General features: G+C 35.3%; 1 protein-coding gene across 1 annotated transcript in view; it reads right to left on the minus strand.

The window, feature by feature from the left end:
* LOC111052168 overlaps positions 1-21,782 on the minus strand; it is a 389,458-nt gene that overhangs the window by 195,946 nt on the left and 171,730 nt on the right. Inside the window, exons 27-42 of the mRNA XM_039436353.1 lie at positions 19,851-20,062; positions 17,303-17,739; positions 16,129-16,532; positions 14,134-14,595; positions 13,121-13,381; positions 12,306-12,561; positions 11,097-11,291; positions 9,817-9,999; positions 9,244-9,375; positions 8,730-8,962; positions 7,073-7,733; positions 5,942-6,213; positions 4,933-5,108; positions 4,010-4,230; positions 3,080-3,331; positions 1,969-2,091 (exon numbers count right to left, since the gene is read on the minus strand). Of these exons, the coding sequence (XP_039292287.1) occupies positions 1,969-2,091; positions 3,080-3,331; positions 4,010-4,230; positions 4,933-5,108; positions 5,942-6,213; positions 7,073-7,733; positions 8,730-8,962; positions 9,244-9,375; positions 9,817-9,999; positions 11,097-11,291; positions 12,306-12,561; positions 13,121-13,381; positions 14,134-14,595; positions 16,129-16,532; positions 17,303-17,739; positions 19,851-20,062 (4,480 nt within the window). The remainder of the gene's footprint in view (positions 1-1,968; positions 2,092-3,079; positions 3,332-4,009; positions 4,231-4,932; positions 5,109-5,941; positions 6,214-7,072; positions 7,734-8,729; positions 8,963-9,243; positions 9,376-9,816; positions 10,000-11,096; positions 11,292-12,305; positions 12,562-13,120; positions 13,382-14,133; positions 14,596-16,128; positions 16,533-17,302; positions 17,740-19,850; positions 20,063-21,782) is intronic.

The raw sequence follows: 21,782 nt of genomic DNA on the forward strand, positions 1-21,782 counted from the left end.
GATACTTCTCACAAATAGATGTACATGCTATTTACACAACACGTGGTAGTATATTAAGTTGAGAGACAGAGAAGCAAGACATAAAACATATATTTTATAATACAGGTGCGCATGCGCCATTCAACGCTTAACGCACAAACCAACTATGTGAGACAGGTAAAATAATGCAATTTAAAAATTTTAACATTCAAAAATTACTATGTAACAAAGAATTAATTCTGCTAAATGTTGCAGAAAAAAGCTAAATGTAACTGAATTGAAAAAAAGCTAAATATAGTTATGGTTGAAACTGAAAGTCTCAAATAATAGATAAATTTTTGAAGCGAATTTTTAATATTATGATAATAAATTCTGACTAGATTAATAGATAGCATATTATGAAAGCAATGCTATTGTGAGAATGTTACCTTTCACAGTTCCCAATCTGACTTGTCAATAACTGGTATTGACTAAATATTCTCTCTATCTCTCTTTTCAAAATAAATATCTACATATAAATATAAATAAAAAAGTGTGCAATAATTACAAGGAGTAGAACTAGTTCAGAAAGAATATAACTGGGCAGTATATATATTTCAATAATATAATCGAAAGGGGTTTTAATATATATAAATGAAATATGCACAAGAATGTCAAGATAAGAGATGTGATAGATGAAATGACTGGATATATTTTAGTGAGCAGTATCAAAAACATAGATGAGAATTATTTACTAAAATCCATAATTACAATTGAAAACTTGCTAACATTTCTTTCGTGGGAGTAAAGGAAATGGAATAGAAGAATAACTAATATTAGAAAATAGTGACTTCAGTTCGAAAGATGATAGCATTCTAGGATGTAAGTTCAAAAGTAATAAATTAAGAATAGTAAAATGACAATAGCAATAAATTAATCTTAAAATATTCTCAATTTACTTGGTTCAGTCTGATCTTGAAAAACTTCAATTGTGAGGTGCTGAATAAATATTTTAAAAGCTCATGAATTCATTCAAGTAGAGTGAAGAAAAAGTTACTGATAAGACAGATTGGATACTGCTTCAATGAACATTCAACACAGTGTATTTACTAATTTAAGAAGATTAGAATTTCAAAGAGTATTCATGTACAATAAACTATTTACAACCCTGCCACTTTCTTACTTAAGTTGATAAGTCATCTTATTACATATTGACAAGTTGTATGGTACATTCCCTTCCTTTCCTACTGTACAGGTATTATACAAAATATCAGTAGAAGAAAAAAGCATGCATTAATTCAATTATGATTATTTTTCTATTTTTTTGTACAGGTTCTAAATGTATGAATTGAACTAAATACTACATAAATTTGATTCAGGGGAATAACCTAAACTAATTATGAAAATGAACATCAAAAAGTTCCTCATTGTTGACCTAAGGGGAATGAAGATAAGGAACCTAGAATATTGTTCATTCATAAACCATTGATTGACTATTATGATCTGAAAATGTGAAATTGATAAAAATTGAAAGTTACTAATTTGAACCAAATAAAGAGTAAAAGTGGAATATTGATGAATAATAATTTCAAGATTCCACAAATCAAGCGCAATGCTAATAGATTGATTTGTTTAGAAACATTTGATTGATCGGAATTTTATCTCTCAAGTGAAAACTAGGCTACTATGCTTATCATCATAGTTAGTTCCAATATGTTCATGCAACATGCATTACTGAAATTTCAGTTCTATCATATCTTATAACTCTCAATATTCATGAATAATAAAATAATTTAAAATGATTCCATAAATTAACTCTAATTAAAAAATAAGTGTAGAATATAATAAATTTTATAAAATTCCTGGCACTATAGACTAATCATATTATTGATTTCAATCAATTTTCTACTTGAAAGCTGGAAACATTTATGAATGTTTGGGTCTTGTTGATGATTATATTATCAAAGTTATCAATTGAGTAATGGAATATTTTACAAATTGCATAAATACCTCGTAGACATTCTTCACCAGAGTCCGGAGAGCATTTGCAATGATATCCGTTACCATCCTTGACACACTGAGCGCCTTTTCCACATCCTGACGTGCGACAGTCTCCTCCTTTCACTGCTTTGCCTACAATCAATATTGTCACAATTGAATTTGAATGCCAGAGAATGAATCTACAATTCATACCAATTGGGTCATATTCATTTCTTGACGAAAAATTGAAAATTTCACTTTCTAGTGAATAGGTGCTGAATATTCAAGTTCAAGGTGAGTTAAGTTTTAATTATTTTGTGAAATGCTTGAGCATAGATATAATCTAATTAAAATTACATTTATTGATGTTTTATAAATCTGATTTTTTTTGTGAAACAATTACCGTAGTCAATGCAATTTGTGATGTGAATGGTGATATTTGAATTAGAATGAACTGTGACTTCCGAAGTAGAATATTTGTTTAAAGAAAAAATGTAATTTATTGATTATTTAACACCTATTTAATGCTTACATGAATAATAATTATAGGAATATCATTCCTCTGTGGAGATATTTTAAATGCAGATTCATGAAAACATTATTTCAATAATTTAAAATTGTGGTTTTCCACTTGATTTAATAAATTAATGAGAACATTGTAGATTTCAACTCATAACATGTTCTCATATAAACACATATATTTTTTCCAATCTTAATTTTTCAACATGTATTCAATACATTTATGAGAACTTTCTAGAATGTAACTAACGTCTCTTGAACCACTACCGTGGTTTAACAGAGGTTTACGGAGGTAGTGCTTGAACTCATATGAACTCTAATCTTAAGTCTAATATAAACTGTAGAGGGTTAAATGGAAAAGTGGGCACTTATTGCCTCAACTTCACTCACATCACTTTCAATGTTTTGAAGTGGAAATAAAAAGGCATCTCCTTAGATCTATTTATCTAACTATCTATTATCTACCTTATTTTCTCATCCTAATTGGATGTGCTTGAATTTAATTCTACAGTTATTGTGTTGTGTGTAGTTATGGTACTTTTCCATATGGTGTGTGACAATTTCAATGTGTTTTCATAATGGGATTTAATTGATGAAAGCATTGTAGACAGCAGCTACTCACATCTAATGAAGGGATCGCCGATCGGGTGATTGTCGGGACAGTGACACTGCGGCTGGTTGTGCTTGTCAGTGCGACAGACGGCGTTGACTCCACACTGGAAGCCCTGACAGAGGTCGAGCATATCCCCTTTGCACACACAGCCCCGGTACGGGTCGCCGCTACAGCCCGACATGCACGTGCACTCGAAGCCGCCGGCCAGGTCGAGGCATCGCGTGTTCTCGCCGCATGGGTTTCGGGCACAGCTTTCCACACCTGCAAAACAGCATTTCGCACACGTTGTAGGAGAAATACTCACTAGCACAATGCATATTATGTCTGTATTGAAATATGAATAAAATTTGCATTAGCAGGTAGGGAAATGTATTTAATGTTGATGAGGTTCAAGTGTTAATTTTAAATAGATAAAATCCAAAAATGAATTTGTATTATTTTTTAAATAGTGAATATTAATTTAATACTAAATGCATGATTTATTAAATTTCAAACATTAATTTTATTCTCTCAGTTTAATAATAATTTATTATTATTAGATGATGGAATTTGGGAACAATGAATGAATTCATAGATTTTATGTGTAATCCCAAAAATAGTTTATTCTCGGAAAATTTGAAAATTGAATTCACAGATAATTAGCCTCTAGAAGTTATTTCAAGTTGATATTTTATGAATGTAATGTACCACTGAAGAGAATTCGTGATCTGCGATATAAACACTTCAGATTTCCACTCGATATACCGACTGTCATATAAATTTGAAATATAGTTGAAAACTCATTACTTTCAGTTAAACTAATGACTGCAAGTCAGTATATCAAGCAGAAATGGAATAATAGTACAGTAATATAACGGGGAATATAAAAAGTTATTATTGAGAATACAAAGACCTACTTTTAAAATGTTGTATTTGGCATTAGGTTTAGGATAAACATACCTTGTTTGCATTCGGTCTTTGGATTTCCGAAGTAGCCCGGAGGACAGGAGCACTGTGCTTTGCGGTCGACCACCTGGCACTGAGCGTTGAGGCCGCACACGCCGTGCTTCAGACATGGAATGCGGCACGATCCGTCCGCCTCACACTTCTGGTTCAGGCCACACTCCGAGTCTTTGCTGCACTTGGATGGGATGCACGCCAGGCTTGGTTCCCCTTGATGTCTGTCAAACAGTCATTCAATATGATTATGAATAATACTATAGAGACAAAGAATATTGGCATGATATATTGATGAAAACCTAAATTAGTATGCACACTCTATTCTTTTATTAATAGAAAGACTACCTCATTTCGAAGAGCATAATAAAAACAATTGGAATTTTTGGTTCAGTAAAAACATAATTAGTTACCAATATTCAACGTTAGGATGTAAACCATGGAATAAAATGATAAAAAGACTGCAACAATTAAAATTAAATTGGAATAAACACTCTAATTTGTTGATTAATAGAGAGCCTATCCTATTTCGAAGAACATCAAAAAACTGAAAGTTAATGAAAGGAATTAAACTTATTGGTTCAGTAAAACATAGTTAGTTACCAATAGTAAACGTTAGGATGAAAATTATGGAATAAATTAATAAAAGGACTGCAACAATTGTTTGGCTATGTTGCTCGACTTGAATCACACTGTAAATTCCACTTCATTTATTTCATTTATCAATACAATTCCAAATCTTATAGCAACTGGGAGAGAGCAACAGGCTTAAACTAAAACTGCTCTTCTCCAAAATTTTATAAACAGTAAGTAATATTTCAAAAAGATACAGGTTACATTTATAGAATTTTCTTTCCGAAATTATAAATCCTGAATTTAGAAGGATAAAATACTTAATTGTTATTGATAAATAATATTGAAGTTACCCCTCAGGACACAGGCAAACAGGCCGGTGCTCGGAAACACGACATATGGCATTAGTGCCACATGGTTCTCTCGAGCAAGGATTCAGGCACTGGCCATTGTAGCAGGCTCTCTCCGAACTGCAATCGCTGTTGAATTTGCATCCCTTATGGCAGATACCGTTGATACAGATGTGTCCCTGTAACAAAGAACATATATTGCAAAGTATATAAGCGTGGTTTATAATTATCAACCAATAGTGAATTATTATATGGTTCACTGAGATAATAATCTGAATTGAAAAGATAATAGCAGTAAAATTACATTAATCAATGCAGTGAAGAGAAAAACTTCGAGAAAGCTATATTCATTAGTTTGAGTAGATTTTAAATTCAAAGAAAGTTCGTAAATATCTTCTAGAAAAGGAGATTCAAATGAGATCGGAATGGTCCATAAGAAAATAAATTGATTCATTTTTCATTTAATAACGATTTAGAGGATTTGAATTGAAAATCATTCAGACATGTAAATGAATGAAGAGCTTTTCTTTAGGGCTTATATTCTCGAAAAAGGTCAAAGTTCTTTTGAATAATCATAAAGGCATCTGGCACACCTCATATTCTACTTTACAATGGAGATATAATGGAATTTAGAATAAAATCAATAACCTCCATGCATTCTGAAAATATTTTTCATATGAGTAAATAATGAGACAAAACTTTTGAATAAATTACTTATTTAAACATCATTTAGAAATAAGAAATGGACTTTCAAGATCACTATGTAAATTCTTATTTTCAAATGGAATGAACAGTGATATGGCTTTTACTTTTTATTCTGTCTACAATGATTATGTGAATATACTTATAGTAAACCAACCACTTTGTACGTTTCAAAGGAACATATGCATATAAAAATATTCTATTCATTCAGAAACACGAAAAACAGTTTTTATCTGAGTAAATTAGTTAAAAAGATAACCATAGACTACTCAATAACTGGAGATTGGGTCGAACAGAAAAAAGTACTGACCGGTGGACACCCGAAGTTTGCTGAACACTTGGACGCGCACACGCCATTGAGACAAGACTCGCCACACGCGCAGTCCTTGTTTGTGGAGCAGCGCCCTATACACATACCGGTGTCATCATCGCACTCACACACTCCGTCACACCTCAGGGCCGGCTTTATGCAGGCCACGGCAGGGTTGCCAACTGAGCCCATCGCGCAGCTGCACTGCACGCTGTGGTTGATCACGCGGCACACTGCGCATGCGCCGCATGTGGTCGCTCCGTCGCACGGATCTGACGAGAGAAACGAATGCAAAATGCGTTATTAGGTTGAAAAAGTAGGTATGAGAGTACAATAATTGAACAGGCTGTATATGAATCAATAGGAATAATATATCACATCTATTATGTAACAAAGTCTAGTAGCTTACTGTACTTTTTTTGAGTAGTATCTTGTTCACTTGTACCTTGTCAGTCTATATTTTTTTGTATATCTTGTATGAATTTTGAGTGAATAAATTTTATTTTATATGTAGTATACTATCATATTGTATTATAAAGTGTAAATATTTGAATACAGCATAATAGCAATAGGACTCAAAGTAGGAATGAAGAAACTATTTAAAAATTAAGTAATAAAATAATACGATGGCATGATCAACGTAGATAGTTTGATTAATGGAAATATAAAATTTGTGGCAATAATCAAAGAGCTTATCCAATTATCAAAAAAACAATTTTACAATGTCACTGTAAAACTAGCATTAAAAACAGGGTTGAATTTTAAACCATCACAAAAATATGATCTAATGTCATTGAAAACAGTGTTATAAAGAAAATATAAGTAATTCGATCATTCGAATTACTTCAATGAAGCATAGAGAGTTACTGGATCTTTTTTTTTTTTTGCTGAGAAGATCTGGTTCGAGAGGATGCAAACACAAGTTAGCGAATCTGTAGTTAGACTATTCTAGTGTCGAAAAATGAATATTCATGATTATTTTAAAAATAAATTTGTTGTTTTTGAGCAATTTTATAGCAAAACGTATACGGTACATATGAATAATGAACATTATATTTTTAGTTCAAGTAAATACTATTGGCATAAACTAAGCTTATGGCTATGAAATTGAGTAATTTGATTTCCACTCACCTCTACACTGTTTGTCAATGCAAGCCTGATGATCAGCACAGACAGTATCACTCCTGCATCCCGCCACACACAGTCTATTCTCGCAAATCTGTCCCGCACTACATTTCGAATCAGAGTTACAAACCGACTTGCAAACGCCCGCCACACACCGCTCGTCCGACAGACAGCTTGAGTCAGTCTGACACTTGCCAGCACACATGTTGCCGTAACAGGTCTTGCCTTTCCCGCACTGTTTGTCCGTCTGGCAGGCGATGATCTGGTGGCGACAGCCAATGTTGGGGTCGCCAGCAAGCGGTCGCGGACACACGCATTGCTTCTGGTGTCCGACCATCGTGCACTTCGCGTTGGTTCCACACGCTGTCGGCGAGTCGCACAGGTCTATGCACTTGTTGTTGACGCAGGTCTTGTCGTTGAGACAGCCGAAGTCGCTGCGGCAGCCGGCCACACAGATCACGTTGTCGCAGATCTCTCCGTTGAGACAGTCGTCGTCGCGGCGACAGAGTGGCTTGCAGACGCCTGATGACAGGTCGCAGTGCTCGTTGCGCAGGCAGCCAGAGTCCGAGGAGCAGACGGGGCGACAGGAGGACTCGTGGCAGGTCATGCCTTGCATGCAGTCTCGGTTTGTTGAGCAAGGCGCTGCCGGGGCACGAACGCACGCAACCTAACAAAATAAAATAGTGCCACATATAAAATCAAGTTTGTTCTCTATTTGTAGATTATTGAAGATGCTATCCTTTATACCATGAACAAGGTTTTTTAATAGGGCTACTTGAATTGTTAATAAATAAATAATTGTATAGTACCCTTTATTCAAAACTTTTTTGAAAGCCGAAACTACTTTGTTTTATGTAAGTGTTTACATTAACATTAAAAAAAGGGTACTATGTAATTATTTCTATGTCAATATAATACATAGAAATGCCATAATCTGTATTTTGGACTGTGTGTTGTGTAGAAATAGGAACAGCTTTGGGCTTGAGTCTGTAGATCTTTTCCGCATGTTAATGTAATAAATTGATATATAAATTTTCAACTTTTATATATTTTCAATTTATTTTGTCGATTTCTTGTGTATATAATTCATTCTATTATAACTTAACAATAAATTCAAATTTGAATAAGCCTTCTACTCTATAGACCTACTCTATTTAATAAAAAGTTGTTGATTTATAATATTTATAGAATAATAGAATAGAATGACTTTTGTATTTGTTGACGTGGCGAAGTTTGGATAGTAATGTTCACTCAGCCACGACTCATTAAATTAATGTGAAGCTTGGAGCTGTCATATTTACTACTAATTAAAATTACAAGAGACTAGTTTCGGTTGTTACATCATTATCAATCTCTAGAAAACGCGTAGAAAAAACTATGAAGTAGTATTATCGTCAATGCTATGAGGGATGGGGAAAGATGGTGTTTATTGCATATTTATTACAATAAACGTACAATGAAACGTGTCAAAGTTCCTAGTTAACTTCAATAATTATTGAATACTACCCAAAATTCCTTTAGATCCTAATTTTTCTGTTAATTGATAAAAAACAGCTAAGCCACTTTTTGAAGGTGATTAAAGCTGATTGGGTTGTATTCAATACTATTCCTCCTCGGAGGCCTAGCCTACCATAGCTAACCATTTGAGTAACTGATAACTAACCTGTGCGGTGGGACTAGGCACGAGTCCATCTCGACACGAGCAGCTGGCGCGCTGGTTGGAGACAGAGCAATGCGCGTTGGCGCCGCATGGCGAGGGTTGGCATGGCTGGGCACACCGGTTGTCACGGCACGCCTCGCTCGCCGCACAGTCTTCGTCCGAGTGGCAGCCCAGAACGCACATATTGTGCAGGCAGATGTCACCCAGGAAGCAGTCGTTGTCCAGGCGGCACGTCACTGCAAACAAACATATCATCCGTTTAAGAAATCAGAAGATAGAATTACATGAGAAAATAATGTTTTTGGACTCAGGGGACCTTAAAACGTATAGGAAATATGAAATTTCGGTGTTTCGGTCACTTCTCACTTTTCTCTATAGAGCTACTAAAATTATTTTCAAAAAATACTGTATTTGCTCATTTTACTGATGAGGGAGGGTTTACTTGTAGAATAGAAGAATAATAATTCAGACTATAACTAGACTAGACATTATTTTGATGTTATGGATGAATACTCACATATGCATGTATTCTTCAAGCACTTCTCGTTGAATGCACACTCGTTGTCATTACGGCATTCAGCTCGGCAAACTCCTTCCTTGCAAGTGTTTCCCAATGCACAGTCAGCATTCGATTCGCAGGCTACCGGTACTGTAGAAACAAAAATAGAAATTAATTGCAAGTTCAAAAAGATGAACGATGAAAATGAAAATAGACTGTCTGATCCAACCAACTCGATATTAATTCGGTTATTCCAGAAATACATTCTTCGAAAATCATATTTACTTGTTTGTGGATGAATAATATTGTAGAGAATGTTGTATATGAAAACTATCAAGTATTACGGTATTGGAAAAAAGTACTAAAGCACATTTAATACTTGAGTTCATTACAATTTGTTGGTTTTGGATAATTAGATACTTGATTCAATTCAAATTGATTTCATTTTTATAAGGAAAAGAGTACTGGTATATACAATAAATTTCTTTAAAATTCACTCCTCTAATATGGGAATCGTTCAAGTAATTTGGCACTAGGCTCTACAACAGTTGACAACCAAGTTTATTGATCTGAAATGTGGACGATACTTACTTCTTATGCACTCGACGCTCTGGTTTCCAGTGAACCCGGGTGGACAGGAGCAGTGCTTTTGATGAGACAGCACTCTGCACTCAGCATTCATGCCACAGGCGGTCGGTTCGTCGCATGGATTCAAGCACTGGCCCTTCACACAGTACTCTGACAGACTGCATTCACTGGTAGCCTCACACAGAGCTGCAAAAACAATAAGAATCATGTTTAACACAAAAAAGAAAGCCAACAAAATTGAGACAAAATTTTAGATCTTAGAATCCAAAAAAAAAACAACTATCTATGTCTAGACACATAAAACAGGAGAGAAGCTTAATTTAGGATAATTATCAATTTAACAGAAAGTATATAAAATTCCCAGAGAATCTTGATTGGGATACATTATGCTCTCGACTTCATTCTTTAGTTTACCTAGATATTGCTAATAATTAAAATCGTTAAGTACACTCAACAATAAATATTCCATTTTTCGACCAAATTTGACTTGTGATGCATGATTTTGAACCGCCTTGACGAGCCGAGAAGAATGAAGTGTAGAACGATGAGATCCGAGCTTTGTGTCGAAAGTTATAAGTGTTTGAAATTTTGATCCTTGAGGTGTCCTTCTCCACTAGGAAATACTGAAATTAAGTGCATCTAACGGTTGATTCTCATAGAAAATAATCTCATGAACTTATATCATTGTGCAAAATATCACTGTAAGGACAATATAGATGGTAATGATGGTTGAAGCTGAAAATTGGGGGTTTTTCAGAATACAAGGAGCATTGTTGTCAGGTTTACCTGGAGATCTATATGAGATAGAGCGCTACTAGTCTCAGATTGTAGAGCACAAAATTACGCCGAGAGGGATTTTGAATTTCACATATAGATTGTAACAATCGGGATATATTTTTGATCAAATAGGTACTGAAAATCATCAAAATTGATTTTTTCTTAAAATTTCACTCATTTTTGAAAAATCATAACTCAGTACTCATTCATATACGTATTTATAATTTTATAATTTTGAAAAAAGGCGAGAGCAAATGTTTCTGTCCGATTACTGGATTTGGCGGAAACAGCTAAAAACTGGAAAATGAACCGAAAATACGAGGTTTTTGCGCCACTCTGTATATAGCACAAGGAAATTTTGCATGAAGAATTTGGTTCTGAACTTCTCACATGTTTCCAATTATTATATTAAAAAATCAGAACTACAATATAAATTGCAAGAACCAATGTATATAGTGACTGGACTATATACACACCGGCAGTAATTAGAAGATTGGAGTACTTACGTTTACAGAAGTCTCCATAGCAGTAGGTATTGGCTGGGCATTCGGAAGAAGCTTTACATGGAACTGGCTTTGGTCTGCAGCCAACAGTCAGATCATTCGGGTTTCCAACGTAGCCTGTGTTACAGACACACGCACTCACATGTTCACTAGCAAAGCACTCAGCATTGGGTCCACATACGTGATTCTCACAAGCACCTACAAAAACAATACATTTACGGCGATAGAAGGACGGCAGCTAGAAATTCACAATGCTCAATTGCCTTATTTTGAATGACCAAACAACACAACGATAATGATTGGTTTTATTCAATGATACGATTCAGTAGTTTATTTGAAATATGAGATGTTACAATAAAGTAATTATGTGAGAATGATTGATAGTTCACTTGTGGTTTCTATAAAGGAATTATACATTAATAATACGGATAAGAATGATTAATTGTTATTCATTTACACAAGCACAATATCAAATCAAATGATGAATACTGATATCCTTCTAAAGTAGATTTTATAAGATTTTTTTTAGAATGGATAATATAATTGATACACGATAATAGGATGTGTATGATGTTTTCACATCATTAGAGATTGATTAATGTCCTAATTTTCGGAAAAATGTCCCGATTTAGAGTGAACGCTGAGATTTCCATTTGATGAAAAAGTTAAAAGCAATAGGCCTACAAGTATTTTGATACCCTTTTCAGGCTAAAATCCCGAATATTTTCTAAAATGCTTTGCTCAAAAATTTAAAGATCTTATAGACATTGCAGAAATAATGAGGTAGCATATAAGATACATAATATACGATGAAAATGTAAAATATAAAAATGAAAATGTTATAAAATTGAAATATTGCCCTTATTAGTGACTAGCAGGTAACATGTGCTCCACAAGGGTCTAATTAATAGCTTGACAAACTAAAAACTTGAAGTAATGATATCTTAAAGAGTTGAAACTAGGCCTATAACCATCCTCAGTGAATTAATAATCTATATGCAAAATTTCAAGTTAATCAGTCTAGTAGTTCAGACATGATGATGTGTCGTTCGTGAATTTCCTATCCCGTACTTGTGTAAGCCAGTTATTTCCTTCATCATAGTATAGATTATTCAATTATACAATCAATAGTTCAATACTGTAGTATTTATAGTGAAGGATATGATTAATAGTTATGCACTTAGTTTTTATCTAATATCTTTATTGAATTACCTTTGCATTTGGGTATGCCATTGTCCTGTATGCACTTAGCGGCGGTGGGACAGTCTTGGTCAACCTGACACTCGACAGGGGCGTGGCAGCCCTCTTTGTAGGGATCACCCACCGTGCCCAGCGGACAGAGGCACTTGTAGGAGCCGCGCGAGTTGTCGCAGTGAGCACCCTCGCCACACGGCGACTCCACGCACAAGTCGATCAGGTTGCAGCCCACGTACGGGTCGCCCGTGTAGCCCGGTTGGCACGAACATACCTGCACAAAAATATCAATTGTAGGATACTATTTAAACTTGAAAAAATTCGTAGGTCGAATAATATTATAGATGAGATTGGCAGAATTTCAATTTTACCTAAGAATTGGTACTATAACCTCATTCAGGCTAGCTCATCAACTATCTAAAATCGGGAGAGGAATAGTTTTGGATTAATTCTGTTGTTTCTCTCTCAATTATTGTTCTGATTTTGTGCATGTGTAAATGAAATAAATACAGAGAAATATTGATTAAAGGCTACTATCATACTGGAACTGAAACGAAATCCATGGGTCAAATTATTTATTAAATGGGAATGACATTGATACATTTGACTAAGCAACAAATCAAATATCTTTGACAATTGAGTCGGGAAAATGGTACTCAACGTTTGTGAATATGAATAAATATTTTAATAGCACACAGAAGCATTTTATGAGCTAATATGATAATTTAATCACCATAATTTTACTTATCCTTTAATATGTATTGAGAAAGTTTATTGCAGAGGATAGATCTATCTAATATCACATGTGATGAGAAAGAATAGAAGATACATACCTGTTTGTGATTCTTTGCAGAACAAAGTGTATTGGTACCACAAGGATTCCTGGCTAGACACGATATTTTGCACATATGATCTTCGCACATTTTGTCGTTGGAACAGTCGTTATGTGAGTTGCACTCAATCGGGTGACAGGCGATTTTCGGATTGCCGTGGTAGCCCTTCTTGCAAGTACAAATTGGTTTGTGATCCACTCCTGAGCATTCAGCATTACGTCCGCACAGTATAGAGCCTTCGCACACATTTCTACATTCGACCTGAAATTAAAAATAGTATTTTGATAATATTACATTTGAGCTTCAATTTTAATCATAGCATTGAGTCTCATTGCAACCCTTATAGTGATGAAACACTAATATAGCAAACTAGGATTTTGCCAGACAAGCTTGAACAAAAAGCCTAAAAAATATATTCTTTAGAATAACTGATACCCTTCTTATATTGAGATATTGTTAGTTTCGGGTATTTATCCCATTAGCAGGTGTTAACTAGTAAAATATAAAGGGTAGGTTCTAGTGATTCTATGTAATAGCATAAACTAACTTACAAGAAGGCATAATGACATAGAAACCCCTATGAAATAAATGGAAAATTGTATTGAGGTTATTGCTTTTGTCATAGAGAAATTGTGAAAATTCAATTTTTTCCACCAACAAATTGAAGAAGTATGAAACCTTTGGGAGAAAATATATTTTGATTGCATTTTAAATATGTTAGTATGCAGTCTTTCTCTTTTTCAATTATTTTCATAAAATAATTTCTATTAATATTATTATTTCATTTCCTTATTATTCCTATTATAATAATTTTTCATTCAACACAAATTTTCACTATTTGATGATTGTTTTTATTTGCTCTCAAGTTCACGAAATAAACTGTAATCAATGACTTTATTATTGTAAATAAATATATTAATGGATGAATAATATCAATATAGCATGCTTCTGTTTGTAATAAATCAATTTTTAATAAATTAGTCAAAGAAATAGAATATAAATGTATCTCTGACCTGTCCGTAACTATTCTCGACACAGTTGTGCGTGTGCTCACAGTCAGCATCCCTCTGACACTGCAGCTCCTGTATGCAGATACCCTTCTCGCAGTACTGCAGCTCGGGACAGGTGGCATTGCGCTTACAGGTGGCCTGACACACACCGCCAATACACAGCTGCTCGCTGATGCACTGCCTCGCACTGCTGCACAGTGTGGCACATATGCCGTTCGAACATTTCGTGCCCGACGCACACTGGCTGTCCGAGGCACAATACTGCAATGGCACACAGCCGAGGTGTGGGTCACCCGTGTGACCCGGCAGACATGTGCACACGGCCTCGTGGTTGGCTGCCGTGCACTCTGCCTGCAGACCACACACGTTGCCCACGCTGCATGCGTCTGCGCACACGCCATTCAGGCATACCTGCGTCTGCGAACAGTCCACGCTGTCCACGCACTCCAGCCTCACGCATTCCACCTGAAACGTTAACAAATCCGGGCATATAGAATACAATAAGGGATTGACAAACATTCACTACAGTAGCACCAACAAATTCTTTTCTTGGAGAGACGCATTCCACCTGAAACGTTAACAAATCCGGGCATATAGAATACAATAAGGGATTGACAAACATTCACTACAGTAACACCAACAAATTCTTTTCTTGGAGAGACGCATTCCACCTGAAACGTTAACAAATCCGGGCATATAGAATACAATAAGCGATTGACAAACATTGACTACCGTAGCACCAACAAATTCTTTTCTTGGAGAGAATACTGAATGCAATGACAACTTCATAAAACATTTAATCAGGATAAACACTTGTAGGTTCTTTGAATATTGGTTAGTTCAGTTTATCAAGTTCAAGGAATTTAAGGGATAACATTGAACCTCAATAATTACTTTGTATGTAATGTTTTTAAAAGGAGCAAATGAATAAATTAATTCATTTTTATTGATACGAATACTGACAATATTGATGATATTTTTAAATCTAGAATTTCAGGTAGCCTACATAATTATTGTCCCAGAAATAATACTTTTATACTATTCCTGGCAATGAAGTTTTATAGCAGATCTGGAGATCAGTACTGCTCTTAAAGAATTATTAATGAAGATGATTGGCTATTTATTGACTATGATAATAAAAAATATCAAGAATATTAGGTAAATTCAAGCCTCTGTAGATATACATCTAGATTCTAACAAAAATCAACTCTAGCAATAGCATATATCAGGATACTAGTAGTTCATAGGCCTACCAATAATTATGAATGATAGCTTTAACTATAAATATTTATATTTCCCAGGACAGTTGTAGCCTCCAATCTAATAATAAATTCTAGAGAAAAGGAGTCTGAGAGAAGCAGAGAGAAAGATATCAAGGAGGCTTAGACAAATTAAACTCTGAAAATGTCACAAAAATCAAGATAAAAGTAGTATGTCTCTAAACGAAGTAAGAGAGAATTAGACAATGGAAGAATTTCGATTATTTTATAGTTTTTTATCAAGCCAATAATATATTTATAATATAATAAAGAAAAGAATTGGCTTGTACATGTACGGGATAGGAAATTCATGAATATACGTCATCATCACGTCTGAACTACTCAACTGATTAATTTGAAATTTTGCATGATAGATTCTTAATTTAACGAGGATGGTTATAGGCCTATTTTAAACTCTTAAAGATTTCAGTACGGTACGTCAAGTTTTTAGTATGTCAAGTGCTTAAGAAGATCCTTGCGGGGCACGGGTTACCTGTTATTCTACAATAAATTGATAATCAATTCTAAATTGATAACTGATTAAATTCTAAATTTTGGTTTGTATATTTCTGGACTCAAAATTTGATTGAAAGTGAAGCAACATAGCCTACGTTTTAGACATTTTTCTATCAAAATTCGGATTATTCGCATTTATTTGATTTGTATTTTATGAAATGGGAATGTGGATAAGTAATACCAATAATACTGAAAATAGTGAGAATGAAGGAACGAGACCCACCTTGGCATCGCCCCTAGTCTGTGCCGGACATTTGCAGACGGCGACATGGTCGGCCGCATAGCACTCAGCGTTGGCCCCACAGGCACCGACCGACTCACACGGGTTCTTGCACGTGTTCTCCACACAGGCCGCACTCTGCGGACAGTCGCTGTGTGACAAACAGTCGCCGGCTCGTCTGCAGCCTCCGTCCACCGGGTCGCCAACCAGACCCTCCGGGCAAGTGCACTGGTATCCGCCAGGGGTGTTCTTGCAGGCAGCTGTCTTGTGGCAAGGGTTGTCTTCGCACTCGTTCACGTCCACACACTTGCCGCCCACGTTCGTGTAGCCTTGGAAGCACGAACACACGCCTCTGTGACTTTGAACCTTACATTTCCCACGGCCGCACTTCAGGTTGTCGCAAGGATCTGTGGAGAAAAATAATTTATATAAGACATTTGAATGCAAAAGAATATTACAAGAAATATTGAAAAATATATTACAAAAATATTTTCCAAAAGCCAATTGTACGGTATTCAACATCTTTCAATGTGACTTCTTTCAAGTTACTTGAGTGTTTTGGGATTGCAGGAATTAGTTGATTGAATTTCAAACTTCCGACAGTTAAAAATTGAATTGAAATTCTAAGAGAAAACTTTATAGTCTACTGCGTTTACGCAGATACATTCTTACCAGTAATTGGAAATCAAACATTGATCTTCTACTGTGAAACAAATCAGTGTGATTAAATTACACTGATTTATCAAAGTAGCATTACTATTATATGACATGTTTTTATATTCAAAGAAGAATTCCACCCCATAATTATTATTTTTATTCTTATGGCTTTTATTGACAGAGATTCGGATGTTCTACCTCGAAGTATTATCGGTTATATATTGGTTAAAGTTTTATCACTGGACATTTTCAATTCCCATTTAACCTCCTATTTTTAATTCTATGTTCAATGATTTTTATAGGTCCGAAATTGATAAAACCCATTTATGAACATTTATTCACAATATGAATATTGATTTTTGATGATAATTTTGGAGATAAAATTTTTATAGGTCCGAAATTGATAAAACCCATTTATGAACATTTATTCACAATATGAATATTGATTTTTGATGATAATTTTGGAGATAAAAATTCTATTCTATTAATAAATTTATCTATTAATAAAACAGATACTCACTCATACACTTGTTGCTTTGCACATCACAGTATTTATCTTTCTGGCAGTCTTCATCATCGAGACACTCCACCTTGAAGCAGCCAACGTTGAGGTTGTAGGGGTCACCCAGGTGTCCGGCCGTACACGCACAGGTAGGAATGTGATCGAACACCGAACAGACAGCGTTCGGCCCACACAGGCTGCCGGACGAACAGGGATCGGTGCACTTGCCTTTGACACACACCAGGCTGTCACTGCAGTTGGAGTCAGTGAGACACTGGTGCGGCCGCACGCAACCTGGGTCCACATAGGGGTCGCCCACCAAGCCCGGTTTACACGTGCACTTGTAGGAGCCGACCTCGTTCACACATGACGCTGTTCGGTGACAAGGCGACTCGTAGCCGCACTCGTCCACGTCTTGGCATCCCGACGGTGTCGGTTTGAAGCCCAATGCACACCTGCAACAACATTGTTCACTTACAACCAACACTTATTCGATAAAACTGACGATTTACTCATATTATTTACACGTCTATCATCTTTATTATTGTTTGTACAGGTGGAATATAAATCTTATCAATAAAAATAGAACATATGAATAGAAATAACTTGGATAGAAGATAGAAACAAAAATATTATAATAATACAAAGAAAGGTCACTCTTCTGTGAGGAACAAGTAATTTATGAATTTCCAGTAAAAATGTCCATGAATAAATGATATTTTAGACTAGAGAAATGAATTTACAAGAGAAATCTAATATTTCTCAATAACATATTAATTCAATAAGTTTGATAATTTATGAGTTATTGTAAACCCGTTGCATCCAAATATGTAGCCTATTATTTTTTTACTTCAATAACTGAACGAGAAATGTACACAAGATGATTAGGCCTGATCAAAATACAAGTTTTCTTTGATCAATGTACTCACTTGCACTTTTTGCGTACACACACTTGACTGGTGTCACAGTCGGCGTCGACGGCACAGCCGGGCTTGCACGCTCCTCCGATGCACACCTCTCCCACCAGGCAGTTGCTGTCTCCGAAGCACACCTTCATGCACAGGCCCTTGTCGCAGCGCTCCCCACTAGCGCAGTCACTCCCACCTCTGCACGGCTCTCGGCACACGCTCTGGTCACAAACCTGCATGCAACAATAGCAAACAATTAGTGTAAAACTGAATATTATCTTTACTTTTTCACATTTACTGGCTTTTATGAAAAATATAATTTAATCGATAAGGTCGATGTTCCAAATGATCGATAATGCAAATTATCAGTAATACAAATACAATATTATTGTTCTATAATTTTTTCAGATAGTTCTTTCCACGAGAGAACTTGTAATTTGTTGTTATGAACTACAATAGAAACAAAACGTCGTTTTTTACTTTCCTTGCCTTATTACCATAGGTAAGGAAAGTATTGCTTTCCAAAAAAAATTAAGGTACCCTAATTTCAAGTTTTCTATACGTTTCAAGGTCCCCTGAGTCCAAAAACATGATTTTTGGGTGTTGGTCTGTGTGTGTATATGTCTGTGAACACGATAAATCCATTCCTAATTAACCGATTGACTTGAAATGTTAAACTTAAGGTCCTTATACCATGAGGATCCGTCAATAAGAAATTCAATTCAAGATGGCGGAAAAAATGGCGGATAATTACTAAAAACCACGGTTTTCTCGAAAACGGCACTAACGATTTTCTTCAAATTTGTACCATGGATAGCTACATTCATAAGCCCTATCGACTGACATGAGTCTCATTTCTGGGAAAATTGCAGGAGCTCCGTAATATTCTTGAGAAAAATGGCGGATAATTACTAAAAAAACATGTTTTTCACGATTTTCTCAAAAATGACTTGACCGATTTTTTTCAAATTCATACCCTGTATAGTTATTTATCAGCTCTATTAACTGGCATGAGTCTCCTTTCTGGGAAACTAATGGGGGGTCCACCCCATCCTTGAGAAATGGACTTTGTAACCTCCTTCTCGTGCATGAGGTAGGTAGGTAGAGCAGTTCATAAAAAGAACACATTGTCGAGATATTTCATCTGTAGAACAGCTGTTTTGACGACTTTTAAAAAATATCATCGAATTTCACAATTTACACAAAGGAAAAAGTACTCTGAAAACAATTATATATACACATATACAGTAGTCTGATCGTAGTTTCAAATATGTTGCTGCCAATCGTCATTATGTTATTCCTCTAAATTATTCTCCTTTAAGAATGGTGCTTACAGTTCAATGAGCAAGAAAAGTTGTGTGAGTGCGCCACACCAGATTTTTTCAAGTTAATTTTTACAGATTTTGCAGATTTAAGCCCAGTGAGAACGGTCTCCCCAAAAGATGTCTACTTGTGTACGTACAGAATTTGAAGACTGAATATTTATTGTCTTCTTCGATGAAAAATAAGGAATTCAATATTATTTGAAAAGATTTTTTAATCCTGTTACATTCAAATATGTAGCCTATTATTTTTTTACTTCAATAACTGAACGAGAAATGTACACAAGATGATTAGGCCTGATCAAAATACAAGTTTTCTTTGATCAATGTACTCACTTGCACTTTTTGCGTACACACACTTGACTGGTGTCACAGTCGGCGTCGACGGCACAGCCGGGCTTGCACGCTCCTCCGATGCACACCTCTCCCACCAGGCAGTTGCTGTCTCCGAAGCACACCTTCATGCACAGGCCCTTGTCGCAGCGCTCCCCACTAGCGCAGTCACTCCCACCTCTGCACGGCTCTCGGCACACGCTCTGGTCACAAACCTGCATGCAACAATAGCAAACAATTAGTGTAAAACTGAATATTATCTTTACTTTTTCACATTTACTGGCTTTTAAAAAAAATATAATTTAATCGATAAGGTCGATGTTCCAAATGATCGATAATGCAAATTATCAGTAATACAAATACAATATTATTGTTCTATAATTTTTTCAGATAGTTCTTTCCACGAGAGAACTTGTAATTTGTTGTTATGAACTACAATAGAAACAAAACGTCGTTTTTTACTTTCCTTGCCTTATTACCATAGGTAAGGAAAGTATTGCTTTCCAAAAAAAATTAAGGTACCCTAATTTCAAGTTTTCTATACGTTTCAAGGTCCCCTGAGTCCAAAAACATGATTTTTGGGTGTTGGTCTGTGTGTGTATATGTCTGTGAACACGATAAATCCATTCCTAATTAACCGATTGACTTGAAATGTTAAACTTAAGGTCCTTATACCATGAGGATCCGTCAATAAGAAATTCAATTCAAGATGGCGGAAAAAATGGCGGATAATTACTAAAAACCACGGTTTTCTCGAAAACGGCACTAACGATTTTCTTCAAATTTGTACCATGGATAGCTACATTCATAAGCCCTATCGACTGACATGAGTCTCATTTCTGGGAAAATTGCAGGAGCTCCGTAATATTATTGAGAAAAATGGCGGATAATTACTAAAAAAACATGTTTTTCACGATTTTCTCAAAAATGACTTGACCGATTTTTTTCAAATTCATACCCTGTATAGTTATTTATCAGCTCTATTAACTGGCATGACTCTCCTTTCTGGGAAACTAATGGGGGGTCCACCCCATCCTTGAGAAATGGACTTTGTAACCTCCTTCTCGTGCATGAGGTAGGTAGGTAGAGCAGTTCATAAAAAGAACACATTGTCGAGATATTTCATCTGTAGAACAGCTGTTTTGACGACTTTTAAAAAATATCATCGAATTTCACAATTTACACAAAGGAAAAAGTACTCTGAAAACAATTGTATATACACATATACAGTAGTCTGATCGTAGTTTCAAATATGTTGCTGCCAATCGTCATTATGTTATTCCTCTAAATTATTCTCGTTTAAGAATGGGGCTTACAGTTCAATGAGCAAGAAAAGTTGTGTGAGTGCGCCACACCAGATTTTTTCAAGTTAATTTTTACAGATTTTGCAGTTTTAAGCCCAGTGAGAACGGTCTCCCTAAAAGATGTCTACTTGTGTACGTACAGAATTTGAAGACTGAATATTTATTGTCTTCTTCGATGAAAAATAAGGAATTCAATATTATTTGAAAAGATTTTTTAATCCTGTTACATTCAAATACAATTTGTAATTTTTACTTTACTTTACTTTACTTTTACTTTACTTGTTCGTCACAATTACTGAACTGCATTAAGGGAGCAACGATCCCGCAGTATATGACACGTCAAAGTTTAATCTAATATCTACCATCCCTCCTATTTCAACACTACAGATCCCACATAACATACATCAATCAAACACTATTCAACAAGGAAGTCTGCTAACCTGTACGGACACAATACAATTTGAATGTTTTGTTTTGTATGTTGATTTATTTTGTGTTTCTTTGTGTTGAATTGAATAAATTGACTCGAGTGATAAGCATTCAAAACGATCAACAAGTTTTTATGTTACTGATTTGATTAATATAGAGGTGTTCTTAATTGATCATATGTGGTGGGACTTCTCGGATAACT

Source organism: Nilaparvata lugens, chromosome 10 (assembly GCF_014356525.2).
Source record: "Nilaparvata lugens isolate BPH chromosome 10, ASM1435652v1, whole genome shotgun sequence".
Taxonomy (NCBI): Eukaryota; Metazoa; Arthropoda; class Insecta; order Hemiptera; family Delphacidae; genus Nilaparvata; species Nilaparvata lugens.